The sequence below is a fragment of the Papio anubis genome, chromosome 10, assembly GCF_008728515.1.
Source record: "Papio anubis isolate 15944 chromosome 10, Panubis1.0, whole genome shotgun sequence".
Classification (NCBI taxonomy): Eukaryota; Metazoa; Chordata; class Mammalia; order Primates; family Cercopithecidae; genus Papio; species Papio anubis.
This window is the reverse complement of record NC_044985.1, coordinates 86,327,294-86,343,088: the sequence shown is the minus strand read 5'-3', so window position 1 is coordinate 86,343,088 and position 15,795 is coordinate 86,327,294. Positions and strand designations below refer to the sequence as shown.

General features: G+C 39.1%; 1 protein-coding gene across 2 annotated transcripts in view; it reads right to left on the bottom strand.

Annotated features, from left to right (window-relative positions):
* BMPR2 (bone morphogenetic protein receptor type 2) overlaps positions 1-15,795 on the bottom strand; it is a 204,575-nt gene that overhangs the window by 84,958 nt on the left and 103,822 nt on the right. For both annotated transcript variants that reach the window (XM_003907828.5, XM_009182806.4), the window contains exons 2-3: positions 9,319-9,489; positions 7,081-7,251 (exon numbers count right to left, since the gene is read on the bottom strand). In XM_003907828.5, coding sequence (XP_003907877.2) covers positions 7,081-7,251; positions 9,319-9,489 — 342 coding nt within the window. The remainder of the gene's footprint in view (positions 1-7,080; positions 7,252-9,318; positions 9,490-15,795) is intronic.

Below are 15,795 nucleotides of genomic sequence, written 5' to 3'. Positions count from 1 at the left end.
AGCCACTGCGTCCGGCCTTTTTTTTTTTCTTTTTTTTCTTAAGACAGGTTCTCACTCTGTAGTCTAGGCTGGAGTGCATTGGCACAATCTTGGATTATAGCAACTTCTGCCTCCCAGACTCAAGCGATCCTCCCATCTCAGTCTCCCAAGTAGCAGGGATCACAGGTGTGCGCCACTACACCCAGCTAATTTTTGTATTTTTGGTACAGATCAGGTTTCTCCATTTTACCCAGACTGGTCTCAAACTCCTGGGATCAACCAATCCACCTGCTTTGGCCTCCCAAAGTGCTGGGACTACAGGCATGAGTCACTGTGCCCTGCCATAATGAAAAATTTTAAAGGAGAAAAAAACTCACCATCACCAAACTTTCTAATTATTATTATATGGCCATGAGGGAAAGTTCTGTTTCTGAGTTTTTGTTTTTTTTTTTTTTTTGAGACGGAGTCTCGCTGTGTCGCCCAGGCTGGAGCGCGGTGGCGCGATATCGGCTCACTGCAAGCTCCGCCTCCCAGGTTCACGCCATTCTCCCGCCTCAGCCTCCGAGTAGCTGGGACTACAGGCGCCCGCCACCTCGCCCGGCTAGTTTTTTGTATTTTTAGTAGAGACAGGGTTTCACCATGTTAGCCAGGATGGTCTCGATCTCCTGACCTCGTGATCCACCCGCCTCGGCCTCCCAAAGTGCTGGGATTACAGGCTTGAGCCACCGCGCCCGGCCTGTTTCTGAGTTTTATATTTTAATTTCTTTCTTTAAACTTCAACAGCTAAAAGTATTTTTATTTTGGTTAAACACCTAGCATTTGCAGACTAAATGTCTGACATTTGATGTAACAGTAGTTATTTTTCTTGAGGTTAATGCAGAAGCCAAAATTGATCTTGTTTGCCAACTTTAACTTCACTCAATTTTTTTGTCTGAAGAACAAAATACATAAATTAACGCTTCCAAATTAGAGCGATTTTACTTAAACACTTTTCCTTTTTATTGCAATAGCATTACTGATTCCTAGTTGGCAGTATTCCTACTTTTGGGTCAAAAGGTTATAGTAAACTAAACTAAGACCCAGGTAACAATCTGAAGCGTAAGGCAGCTGTAAAGATCTTTGAGGAGGCCGGGCGCGGTGGCTCAAGCCTGTAATCCCAGCACTTTGGGAGGCCGAGACGGGCGGATCACGAGGTCAGGAGATCGAGACCATCCTGGCTAACACGGTGAAACCCCGTCTCTACTAAAAAATACAAAAAACTAGTCGGGCGACGTGGCGGGCGCCTGTAGTCCCAGCTACTCGGGAGGCTGAGGCAGGAGAATGGCGTAAACCTGGGAGGCGGAGCTTGCAGTGAGCTGAGATCCGGCCACTGCACTCCAGTTTGGGCGACAAAGCAAGACTCCGTCTCAAAAAAAAAAAAAAAAAAAAGATCTTTGAGGATGATGTATGAACAAATTCACTTTCTCTCTTTTTCTTTTTGAGAGGGAGTCTCTGTCACTCAGGCTGGAGTGTAGTGGTGCAATCTCAGCTCACTGCAATCTCTGCCTCCTGGGTTCAAGTGATTCTTCTGCTTCAGTCTCCCAAGTAGCTGGGATTACAGGCACATGCCACCACACCTGGCTAATTTTTGTATTTTTAGTAGAGATGGGGTTTCACCGTGTTGGCCAGACTGGCATGGAACTCTGAACCTCAGGTGATCCACCCACCTTGGCCTCCCAAAGTGCTGGGATTACAGGCGTGAGCCACCGCACTGGCCACTTTCCCTCTTTCATCTACCTAAAGATACAAGTGAAAATTAGAGACTTTGTTTTGTTTGTGAAAAATGTGAAAAATAAATGTATCCAATTCAATACAATCTTCTAATAGATGCTAATGGCCTTCAGTAGGCAGAAACTACAGCTATAAAGAAAATTTCCTATGGCTTTCAGTTTAGTGCTTCATCAACAAATCAAAGCAAATAACCCAAAACTGATGATCCTAGAGTACGGCCTGATAAAATTTATTGACTAAGAAAATTCTTGAGATGTGCTATATTTTAACTTTTTAAACTTTAGAAATTGTTTAATCTTTTTATTTGGAAATAATTTAAAACTTACACAACAGTTGCAAGAATAGTACAAAGAATATACCATATACTTTCACCCAGATTTACCTATTCACCTATTGATACCATTTTACTGTTTGCTTTTATTATCTCTCTCTTTCTACACACACACACACACACACACACACACACACCTTTTTTTGAACCATTACACAGTAAAATCATGGTCCTTTATTCTTAAACACTTTTTAGATTATTTCCTAAGAATATGGTTATTCTCTTATAAAACCACAGTATTGTTATCAGTTTCAGCACATTTAACATTGAAATATTTTTCTCTAATCATCATGTCCTTTATCACATTCTTCTCATCCAGTAAAAGGCAGGCATTGCCTAGTTGTCCAGTCTTTTTAGCTTCCTTTGACCTAGACCTTTCCCACAGTCTGTTTTATATGACATTCACATTTTTGAAAAATATGATCCCCCTTTTTGTAATAGAACATTCCTAATTTGGGGTTTGTGTGATGTTACCTCATGATTAAATTCAGATTATGTATTCTTGACTGGAATATAGTACTATATTAGTTATGTGTCCTCTAGATATCATGGATTTCCATGTGTCCTTCTTTAATAATGTTAATTTTTACTATCTGGTCAAGGTGTCCATTTTTCCCATTTTATAATTACTAATTTTTCCCTTGAGATATGTGGGAGGCATGCAAATATCCTGGCTCCTCATTGAAATTGCCCCTAGATTTAGGATCCTTTGATGATTCCTGCCTGATCCAATCCTTAACACAATGGTTGCAGAATGATAAGCTGCCAACTCCAGCAATCCTACATTTACCAGTTGGCACTTGACATTCTACTCATGATTCATTTTCCTTCCAGTGGTTCACAATTAATTAATTACTTAATTGTTTAGCACTCAAATTGACCCACATTTAGCTAGTGGGAGTTCCTTCCAGCTGGATCCTGTGTCCTTATGACAAGTCTCCATGATATTTTTAGGTACTTCTTTCCTTCCTTTTTTGGCTTTGTTTTATTTTTGAGACAAGGCCTCACTCTATTGCCCAGGCTGGAGTACAGTGGCCTGATCACAGCTCACTGCAGCCTTGACTTCCCAAGTTCAAGTGATCCTCCCACCTCAGCCTCCCAAGTAGCTGGAACTACAGGTGTGTGCCACACCTGGTTACTTTTTAATTTTTTTTGAGATAAGGTCTATGTTGCCCAGGCTGGTTGTGAACTTCTGGGATCAAGTAGTCCTCTTGCCTTGGCTTCCCAAAGTGCTGGGATTACAGGCTCTTTCCTTACTTTCTTACAAAAATTATTAAAACATTACAAGATGTCCCAGGCTTATCTTATATCTATCCTGCTCCAGTCTTGGAATAAATCATTTTTCTAAGAAGCCTTGGTTCCTTATTTTTATTTTTTGAGACAGTGTTTCACTCTTGTTGCCCAGGCTGGAGCACAATGGCGTGATCTTGGCTCACTGCAACCTCCGCCTCCCAGGTTCAAGCAATTCTTCTGTTTCAGCCTCCCGGGTAGCTGGGATTACAGGTGCATGCCACCACACCCAGCTAATTTTTGTATTTTTACTAGAGTCCGGGTTTTATCATATGGGTCAGGCTGGTTTTGAATACCTGACTTCGTGATTCGCCTGCCTTGGCTTACCAAAGTGCTGGGATTACAGGCGTGAGCCACTGCGCCCAGCCACCTTAGTTCCTTTTTAGTGGGGAATGGTATTAGAGACTAAGATCTGGGCATTATGAATAGTCACTGCTACTGGGGTACTGTTGCTTGTTATCCTTTTCAATGAATAGAGATTCAAGAAATACATGCATTTGCATGTGTATATAAATACATTTATACATATGTCTATATTCACACATATACACAGCCACATATACATTCATGTAACACACACATATGCATATTTTTAAAATTATAAGTCATACTGATACTTTGAATTGCGATCTATTTGCATGGGTTTCTCTTCTGTCTTCCCCATTTGATAACTGTATATCCCTCTTTCTTCAGTAAGAACCCCCAGGTACATCAACTCATTTTCTTTTTTTTGAGACAGAGTCTCGCTCTGCTGCCAGATTAGAGTGCAGTGGCGCAATCTCAGCTCACTGCAACCTCCGCCTCCTGGGTTCAAGCTGAGGTCTCCTGCCTCAGCCTCCCGAGTAGCTGGGACTACAGGTGCGCACCAACACGCCCAGCTAATTTTTGTATTTTTAGTAGAGATAGGGTTTCACCATATTGGCCAGGATGGTCTTGATCTCTTTACCTCGTGATCTGCCCATCTAGGTCTCCCAAAGTGCTGGGATTACAGGTATGAGCCACCATGCCCAGCCTCAACTCATTTTCTTTCTTTCTTTTTTTTTTTTTTTGAGACAGAGTCTTGCTCTGTCACCCAGGCTGGAGTGCAGTGGTGCGATCTCAGCTCACTGCAAGTTCCGCCTCCCGGGTTCACACCATTCTCCTGCCTCAGCCTGCCGAATAGCTGGGACTACAGGTGCCCACCATCACGCCCGGCTAATTTTTTTGTATTTGTAGTAGAGACGGGGTTTCACTGTGTTAGCCAGGATGGTCTCGATCTCCTGACCTCGTGATCCACCTGCCTTGGCCTCCCAAAGTGCTGGGATTACAGGTGTGAGCCACCGTGCCCAGCCAACTCATTTTCTTAATCCTATAGTACATCTACAATGGTTTCAGAATTGGTTTGCCTACACTACTAAAAGACAAATCTTCTCAAAAGAGTTCAGTATTTGTTTGCAATTCTCCCCATCCTTTATATCACATCTTGCACAAGAGTGCATATAGTTAAATACTGTGCTTAAAAACCACTTGGATGAATTCTTTTTCTCTTAAGCGTTTTTCTTTCTTTTTTTTCTTACCTTTCAATAACTTTGGTATCAGGGTAGTTATTGTAGTAATATGAAATACAATTGGGGCCGGGCGCGGTGGCTCACGCCTGTAATCCCAGCACTTTGGGAGGCTGAGGTGGGCGGATCATCTGAGGTCGGGAATTCGAGACCAGCCTGGCCAACATGGAGAAACCCCACCTCTACTAAAAATACAACAATTAGCCAGGCATGGTGGCGAGCACCTGTAATCCTGGCTACTTGGGAGGCTGAGACAGGAGAATCACTTGAATCCGGGAGGCGGACGTTACAGTGAGCCGAGATCGTGCCACTACACTCTAGCCTGGGTGACAAGAGCAAGACTCTGTCTCAAAAAAATAAATAAAATTAAAATAATATTGGGTTCATTTATTTCAGTTTGCTTATACTGTCAGGAATTTTTATCCTTTCCGTTTGTAGGTACTTAATTGTTTTTGCTTATGTAGAATAGTGACACGATACCAATAGTAAAAACTATATACAAAAAGCTACACTCTGGCCGGGTGTGGTGGCTCACATCTGTAATCCCAGCACTTTGGGAGGCCAAGACAGGCGGATCACCTGAGCTCGGGAGTTCGAGACCAGCCTTACCAACATGGAGAAACCCCGTCTCTACTAAAAATACAAAATTAGCCAGGCATGGTGGCACATGCCTGATCCCAGCTACTAGGGAGGCTGAGGCAGGAGAATCGCTTGAACCTGGGAGGTGGAGGTTGTGGTGAGCTGAGATTGCGCCATTGCACTCTAGCCTGGGCAACAAGAGCGAAATTCCGTCTCTAAAAAACAAAACAAAACAAAAACAAAAAAAGCTACACTCAGAGAACAGTCACTCTTTTCCATATTCTTTCTGTCTCATTCCTTGGATCCCTTATAAATAACCAAGTTCATTATTTTCTAATTTATTCTTTCTTTGTTTCTTTTTGTAAAGATAAGTCAATAATAGATATGCTTTTTTATTTTCCTTCCAGTGCTATACAACAGAGCCTACTATATATACTTTTTTGCATCTAATATTACCGGTGAAAATCACTCTGTGTTAGTTCATAGAGATCTTATTTTTTTCTTATAGCTGTATAGTTGATACTCCATTACATGTATGTACCATAGTATATTTCAACTAATCTCCTATTCTTGGACATTTACTTCCTAATATTGTGCAGTTACAAATAACACTGCAATAAACAACTCAATGTCTATGTATATTCATACTATTGAAGATGTATCTTCCAGATAAATTCCAAGAAACGTGAAAGCAAGGTGAAAGAGTAAGCACACATGTAGTTGTCTTAACCAAATTTCCCTCCATACAGGTTGGAAAGTACTATATTTTATTTTATTTTGAGATAGAGTCTCACTGTATCACCTAGGTTAGAGGGCAGTGGCACAATCGCTGCAGCCTCAACTTCGCAGGCTCAAGCAATTCTCCAACCTCAGTCTCCCCAACAGCTGAACTACACATGTGCACCACCACGCCTGGCTAATTTATGTATTGTTTTGGTAGAGATGGGATCTCACTATGTTGCCCAGGCTGGTCTTCAATTCCTGGGCTCAAGTGATCCTCCTCCTCTGGCCTCCTAAAGTGCTGAAATTACAGGTATGAACCACCGTGCCTGGCCAGTACTATATTTTACCAAAGTTATTTAGTAATATATTGGTGCCTTGGAAGGCCTAGTGCATCTCTTTCGGATTTCAGGTGTTTGCCAGATATAATCTTACGATGCTGGAACTCTACCTCTTACTCCTACCAACCTTGAACTTTTTTTTTTTTTTTTTTTTTTTTTAAGATTCACTCTTGTTGCCCAGGCTGGAGTGCAATGGCTCAATCTTGGCTCACTGCAACCTCCATCACCCAGGTTGAAGCAATTCTCCTGTCTTAGCCTCTTGAGTAGCTGGGATTACAGGCATGTGCCACCACGCCTGGCTAATTTTTTGTATTTTTAGTAGAGATGGGATTTCACCACTTTGGCTAGGCTGGTCTCAAACTTCCAACCTCAGGTGATCTGCCCACCTCGGCCTCCCACAGTGCTGGGATTACAGGCATGAGCCATCATGCCCGGCCTCAACCTTGAATGTTTTTTATGTTTTTTTTCCTATTTTGCAAATCTTCGGAGAAAGGAAATACAAAGAAAAGTTAGTTACTTTACTTACTGAGTGGTGTTGTGTCAGGAGGTGGAAAATTCTCGGTAAAGTTGACATTACATAAATCTGTGCTACAACAGCAGAAACGGTATGTTCCATTCTGAATTGAGGGAGGAGTGGTAGTTACTACACATTCTTCATAGTGACACTCTTGGGGATCTCCAATGTGAGACCAACATCCTATAAATCAATATGAATACAAAAAAGTTAGGAGACAATACAATAAAGAAAACTAAAAGAAAAACAACAAACTAAGCAGTAATTTCAATAAATGTGAGAGTATGTGTAAGCTATGAAGCAGTTTTGCAAATCTACAGGAAACACATTTTTAAGAAACAGAAAAATGGTAAAGGATACAAAAGACATTTCATGGGGGGAAAAAGGAACATGTTTAACTGCGTGATTAATCTAAGATTTATTTATTTATTTATTTATTTATTTATTTATTTATTTATTGAGACAGAGTTTCGCTCTTATTGCCCAGGCTAGAGTGTAATATCGCGATCTCAGCTCACTGCAATCTCCACCTCCTGGGTTCAAGCGATTCTCCTACCTTAGCCTCCCAAGTAGCTGGGATTACAGGCATGCACCACCGCCACACCTGGCTAATTTTGTATTTTTAGTAGAGATGGGGTTTCTCCACGTTGGTCAGGCCGGTCTCAAACTCCCGACCTCAGGTGATCTGCCCACTTCGGCCTCCCAAACTGCTGGGATTACAGGTGTAAGCCACCACGCCCAGCTAATCGAATAATTATTAAAGCAAGAGTAAGGTTTCATTTTTGTCTATACAAAGTATATTGTTCTAGGTTTAAAAACTAATATGGCTGGGCACCGTGGCTCACGCCTAGAATCCCAGCACTTTGGGAAGCCAAAGCAGGAGGATCACTTGAGCCCAGGAATTTGAGACCAGCCTGGGCAACACAGCCATACCACATCTCTACAAACAACAATTAGCTGGGCATGGTGGTGCCTGCCTGTGGTCCTACCGACTTGGGAGGATTGCTTGAGCCCAAGAGGTCGAGGTTGCAGTGAGCCATGAATGTGCCACTGCACTCTATCCTGAGCGACAGAGTGACATTCTGTCTCAAAAATAAATAAATAGATAAATAAATAAATAATATATATCAGAAAAATGATTCAGTAACACAGACACCTTCATACAGTGTTGGAGGAAATATAAATGAACAGTACAGTACTTTTAGAAAGCCACATGGAAATTTTTATACAGAGTCTTTAAAATATTGCTATATCTTATAACCTAATAATTCTACATCAAGGGATCTATTTCAAGGAAACAATCACATACAATCAATTATGTTCAAAGTTGTTCACTGAACAACCGTGTTTCACTCTGCATTACAGTGAAAACATGAAAATAACATGTTTACCAATAGAATAATCTGTAAGTAAACTATGATACATGTATACAATGATAGTTGTGCAAAAGTTAAAAAGGTTTTCAGAGATTCTTTAAAGACATGGAAAAAATGCTTATAATTAGGGTGGAGAAAACTGGATATGAAATTATTTATACAGTATGTTCCTAATTTTTTAAAAAGTACACGCATATAAAAACATAAAGGCATATGGAAAATGCACCTGAAGAAGATAAACTAATACAGTAAAAGTATTTTTAAAGAGTATATTATTGTAGACTTTTGTTTTCTTTATAGTTCTCTATATATTCCAAAATTCATAGAATGGGCATGTATAACATTATAAGAAAGATGTTTTTAAAATAATCTAAAAATAAACAGCCTTTTATAAATTTGGGGCTTGGAGAGAGGGGGAGAGAGAGAGAGAGAGATACACACATACACACACGCTTTTTTTTTCTTTGAGATGGAATCTCGCTCTGTTGCCTAGGCTGGAGTGCACTGGTGCCATCTCAGCTCACTACAACCTCCGCCTTCCAGGTTCAGTGATTCTCCTGCCTCAGCCTACTGAGTAGCTGGGACCACAGGCACACACCACCATACCCAACTAAGTTTTGTATTTTTAGTAGAGATGGGGTTTCACCATGTTATTAACCAGGCTTGTCTCGAACTCCTGGCCTCAAGGGATCCGCCCACCTCGGCCCCCCAAAGTGCTGGAATTACAGGCATGAGACACCACACCCAGCTTTATATATATACTTTTAAAATCACTGTTTTTCTGAACAGGATTTTAACGTACTCCCATGTCCTTTTTAGATAAATATCAATTGTATAAAACACAGTCATTTCAGGTAAGGAAAGTATCACTTGCCTTGTTTTACAAGATTTATGTCCCCTTTTGATTTCTCCCAAAGGCCATAGCAGGTGCTACCTTTTGAGCATAATATTGTCCCATTTTCATGAGAGATTCTACTCTCACCTATCCCAAGGTCTTGCTGATATGGATCTTTAAATGCACATAGCCGTTCTTGATTCTGCGAAGCTAAAATAAAGGAAATAAAGGAATGACAAATTATTTAATGTTTTCAAAATATTAGTATATAAAATCGTTGTCTTATCTGAATGACTTTATAAATTTCCCTACTAAATTATTTGAATTGAAATCTTTAAATAAATTTGTAATTTTACATTCAATGACGTTCTTCTGTTCATGAATTCATTTATAAACTCCAAACAAGAAGGAAATTTTAAAACTCATTTCCCAAAAGCAATCCCCTCATACTCTTTCTTCTATTAAATAATTTTGGTGTCCAAATAAAGAAATATCATCAAAGAAAATGTCCATGTTCAAAATTATCAAGTCTTCAAAACAAACAAACCTACAAGGCTGAATAATTTTGGAAATTGCATAGTACTTACTTTTATCATATTTTATAGTAGTTATACAAAGTTATATACATCATTAGGTATGATAAACTAATGATACAAAGAGTAACTATGAATGGGTACATTGTTTCTTTTTAGGGTACATATATGTTCTAAAATTAGACTGTGGTAATTGTTGCACAAGTCTGTACATTTGCAAAAAAGTACCTGAATTGTTCACTTAAATTGAGTGAACTTCAGGTATAAATTATACTTAAATAAAGCTGTTCTTAAAAACTAGGCTATTAGTAGGCAAAAAAAAACACAAAAACTTTTTTTTTTTTTTTTGAGACAGATTTTCACTCTTATTGCCCAGGCTGGAGTGCAATGGCGCAATCTTGCCTCACCACAACCTCCGCCTCCCGGTTCAAATGATTCTCCTGCCTCAGCCTCCTGAGTAGCTGGCATTACGGGCATGTGCCACCATGCCTGGCTAATTTTGTATTTTTAGTAGAGATGGGATTTCTCCATGTTGGTCAGGCTGGTCCTGAACTCTCAACCTCAGATGATTCACCCAACTAGGACTCCAAAAGTGCTGGGATTACAGGCGTGAGCCACTGCGCACGACCAAAAAAATTACTTTCTATTATTCAAATTATCAATATAATAACCAGAAGACGAAATGCTCAATAGACTTATCCTAAAATGGCAACCTAATGTACTTTTAATGCCAGTTTTTCTCTATACATGTAATCCGATTTAACTAATTTTTGTAGAACATTTGCCACATAATTTATCAGCTAATAAATATTTACCAACATTGCTGAGAATACTAAAGTAAAAGGTTATCGAAAGCAACATCTGATCTTTATTTCATTTCTTACAGTAGGCTTGTATAATGTGTCTGACTAGCCAAAATAATAGTCTAATACACTTGGCCAATATATTCCTTGGGGGCTTGGGACTTGTTTCTTTATTTTCAACGTGTACCTACTTAGTATGGCTTAATTCATACACACCTTAGCACTGAGGCTGATTTATTTAAATAATGTGTCTGAACAAAACTAAGAACTAAATTCTGGAGATGAAATTAACAGTAATAAGAAAACTTAAAATTTTTGTAGATGCTGGTCTTTTATCAATAGCTTAAATATTCTAGACATGATTCATAGGATTACAACACTGAAAAGAAGTGTAGTGTCAGCCGATCAATCTGTCCATTTTATAAATGATTACATAGTGAAAAGCTTCACTCACACCCTTGTTCCCATTTGTCTATTCCAATGTTCCTTCCTTCCACCCCAGGAAACCACTGTTCTTGGTTACTCGGGCATCTTTTCAAACTTTACCGTTATATATTTTCTAAATACATAATATTTACATATTTATAAATGAAGAGATTGGGTTAAGTAAAGACAATGCATAAAAATAGAACTTCTTAAAGGAGTTTTGAACATAAAACTGGTAATACAACTGAAAAATCCAATGTTGGCCAGGTGCAGTGGCTCACACCTATAATCCCAGGCACTTTGTGAGGCCAATGCAGGCAGATCACCTGAGGTCAGGATTCGAGACCAGCCTGGTTAACATGGTGGAACCCTGTTTCTACTAAAACTACAAAAAATTAGCCGGGCGTGGTGGCGTATGCCTGTAATCCCAGCTATTCAGGAGGCTGAGGCAAGAAAATCGCATGAGCCCGGGAGGTGGAGGTTGCAGTGAGCTGAGATTACGCCATTGCATTCCAGATTGGGAAATAAGAGCAAACCTCCGTCTCAAAAAAAAAAGTATGGTTAAAAAAAAAAAAAAAAAAAAAAAAAGTATGAGGTGGTTTATCCCAGATATGCAAGCCTGGTTCAATACTCAAAAAATCAATTAACATGCTCTATTAACACCCTGAGTACAAATTAATAGATAAATAGTGGTTACTACGCTGGGCACGGTGGCTCACGCCTGTAATCCCAGCACTTGGGGAGGCTGAGGCAGACAGATCATGAGGTCAGGAGTTTGAGACCAGCCTGGCCAACATGGTGAAACTCTGTCTCCACTAAAAATACAAAAATTAGCTGGGCGTGGTGGCGCATGCCTGTAATCCCAGCTACTCAGGAGGCTGAGGCAGGAGAAGTGCTTGAACCCAGGAGGCTGAGGTTGCTGTGAGCCAAGACCACACCTGCACTCCAGACTGGGCGACAGAGCGAAACTCCATCTTGGAAAAAAAAATAGTGGTTCCTAATTTTGGCAGGACTGCATGCAAGGGAGTAGAAGAATCTGGAAATGTGTGGAAGTGGTATTTTACATTGTTTTGGTTTACTTGTCAAAATGCCTGAAGCATTTTCGCTGCCTTTTAGTTCAGTCCCCAGGAGAATTAAATATTCTAATATACAAATAGCTTTGCAGGTGGAAGGACCATCCTCTTCAAAATGCTACCCCAATCACATATGGGAAACAACAAAGAAAATGTATACTATGTACATATGTAGCAAACCTGCACGTTGTGCATATGTGCCCTAGAACTTAAAGAATAATAAAAAAAAGAAATTGAATGATAAAAAAAGAAAAAGAAAATGTATACTATGATTTCTTACCTTTAAAAAGATAAGAAAAACACAATAAAATATAAATTATGCAGATATGTTTGTGGAATAACTAAGAAAATGTAAAAGGGATGTCATTTTTCCTTTTTCTTATCATTAGCTAGACAACTGAATCCAGTCAATTCTTATTCTCAATTGCACTGCTGCTTCTAATTTAAAACTCTCAATTTTCTAGCTTCCCCTTCTTCCTGGAATTATCATTTTTGTTCAAAACTGTGTGCACAGGTTATTATGAGCATTACATTTTCAGAGGTGAAGCTTGATTTTAGTTCCTTTTCAACAACCTAGGAAGGTTAGACTAATTATACATGCTTATTGCTTTTCTTTTATTCAACAAACATAGTAGCATGCATCTAAGTATTGTTCCTTTTTTTTTTTTTTTTTTTTTTTTTTTTTGAGATGGAGTCTTGCTCTGCCGGAGTGCAGTGGTGCCATCTTGGCTCACTGCAACCTCCGTCTCCCAGGTTCAAGCAATTCTCCTGCCTCAGCCTTCCAAGTACCTGGTATTACAGGTATGCACCACCACGCCAGGCTAATTTTTTGCACTTTTAGTAGAGACGAGGTTTCATCATGTTGGCCAAGTTGGTCTCGAACTCCTGACTTCAGGTGATCCACCCACCTCGGCCTCCCAAAGTGCTGGGATTACAGGCATGAGCCACCACACTTGGCCTGTTCTCTTTCTATTAAATATGTTTTTGATAATCGTTTCAATACAAAAGTTTGGTTTGGCCAAGTGTGGCGTCTCATGCCTGTAATCCCAAACTTTGGGAAGCTGTGGCAGAAGGATTGCTTGAGGCCAGGAGTTTGCACCAGTCGGGGCAACACAGTAAAGTCCCTACAAGTAATTTTTAAAATTTAAAATATGGTATTGCATGCCTGCAGTCCCAGCTACTTGGGAGGCCGAGGCAGAAAGATAGCAGGAGCCCAGGAGTTCAGGGCTGTGGTGAACTATGGCACCACTGCACCCTAGAGTCTGGGTTACTAGGGCAATACTGCACCCTATCCTGAGTGACAGAGTGATACCCTATCTCTTAAAAAAAAAAAAAAGTTTGGTCTTTTCTCAGGTCAGGAAAATAATATTAATTTATGCTTTGATAACTGTTTTCATTCATTTTTCTTACATCTTTTCTTGGAAATAACAACATGGATCCATATTATATTACGGATCCATGGTCTCCAAAATCAGTACATTCTCTTTTATCGTTCTCATTGTTTCCTCTGCTTCTGTGAGGGTTTCTCAAGGTGTTCTTTCAATCCTCTTATTCAATTTTGTGCTACCATGTCTGTTCTTTACTTCCTTTAGCGCTAATTTTATTTTTTCTATTGAACTTTTAGTTTAGCTTGAAATCCTTCAAGGTATCAGTATAGTATGTTATTCCTCTCTGTTTAAAAAATATTCTTAAGGTTTTGTTTTTCTCCATAGCATAATGAGAAATGACAAAAAATGTAAACACTGGGCTTTTTTAGTTTAATTTCAAATAATTTTCAGATGTAGAATCAACCTTTAAGAATTCTTTTTTATTGCTGCATAGTATTCCACAGTGTATATGTACCACATTTTCTTTATCCAGATTACCATTGATAGGAATTTAGATTCTATGTCTTTGTTATTGTGAACAGTGCTGCAACAAACATACATGTGCATGTGTCCAAAATGGTTGAATTAATTTACACTCCCACCAACACTGTGTATAAGTGTTCCTTTTTCTCCGCAACCTTCCTGGCATATGTTATTTTTTGACTTTTTGATAACAGCCATTTTGACCAGTATGAGATGGTATCTCATTGTGGCTTTGATTTGCATTTCTCTAATGACCCGTGATACTGAGCTGTTTTTTCATATAATTGTTGGCCACATGTATGTCTTCTTTTGAAAACTATTTATTTCCTTTGCCCACTTTTTAATGGGGTTGTTTTCTTCTTGTAAATTTGTTTAAGCTCCTTATAGATGCTGGATATTACACTTTTGTCAGATGCATAGTTTGCAAAAATTTACTCCCATTCTGTAGTTTGTCTGTTTACCCTGTTGATAGTTTCTTTTGCCGTGCAGAAGCTCTTATGCTTAATTAAATCCCGTTTGTCAATTTTTGCTTTTGTTGCAATTGCTTTTGGCGTCGTCATGAAACCTTTGCCTGTTCTTATGTCCAGAATGGTATTGCCAGGGTTGTCTTCCAGAGTCTGTGTAGTTTTGGGGCCATTATCCTTAACAAACTAATACAGGAACAGAAAACCACATACCGCATGTTCTCACTTATAAGTGGGAGCTAAATGATGAGAACACATGGACACACAGAGGGGAATCCCACATACTGGGGCCAGCAAAGGGTGGAGGGTGGGAGGAGGGAGAGGATCAGGAAAAATAACTAATGAGATACTAAGCTTAATACTTGGGTGATGAAACAATCTGTACAACAAACCCCCATGACACAAGTTTACCTATATAACAAACCTGCACATGTACCCCTGAACTTAAAAGTTAAATTTAAAGAAAATTCTTAATAAGGTTCCATTTCTTGTGATGTATAATTTCTACTATTTTTATTCAACAGGTATAGAGCTACATTGATAAATCATTTTTGCCAAAGTTGTACAAAAATATAGATGTTTGCCAAACAACTACAAGTTTTGTAAAAAGAGGAGTGTGAGGGTTGTGAAAGTGAGCTGCCAAGGGGTAACTGACAAAACGTTTGTTAAACAAGTATCCAAAAAACTATAACCTTAGAAGAGAAGAGAGTACACTCAATCAAAGAGGAAGGCTTAAAGGAGAAAAAGGATTTTTAGCAGAGAGACAGTATAAAAACAACTTTGTATTTGGCAGCAGGACATCTTACTTTCTCACTCAAACATTTTGAGAACAGCCTACACTTTTTCTATCTTCAAGATATTACATGCAAGGTAGGTCCATAAATGTAAAACTCTAGAAACTGTATATAATTATGAAGAACAGCTTTTCAAATTATAAAAACTTTTTAGAATCTAGTGATAACCAATTTATACACAGGGAAGATTTGGCAGGGATAAAAATTGTAATTATAAGTAAGTTTGCTTATAGGCAGATACAAATTGAAGCCCCAAATGTATAAGAAAACTGGTTTAGAGAATGCAAAAAATACACATGTCAAATAAAAAGAAAGCCATCTTTTTGAATAAAGAAAATGTGCACATGAAAGAAACAATCACCAGTGGTTATCATGTACTCTAAAGATCTGTTAAACTCAGAGCTATAGAAAGGATAAAGAGGAAAATTTGACAGAATACAGCAGAGGCCAAATACTAACTGAGCACACTAACAAAGATAGACTATAAGAACATTAAGCATTTAATTAAAAAAAAAAATTTTTTTTTGAGACAGGGTCTTAATAATATTGCCCAGCTTGAGTGCAGTGGCACAA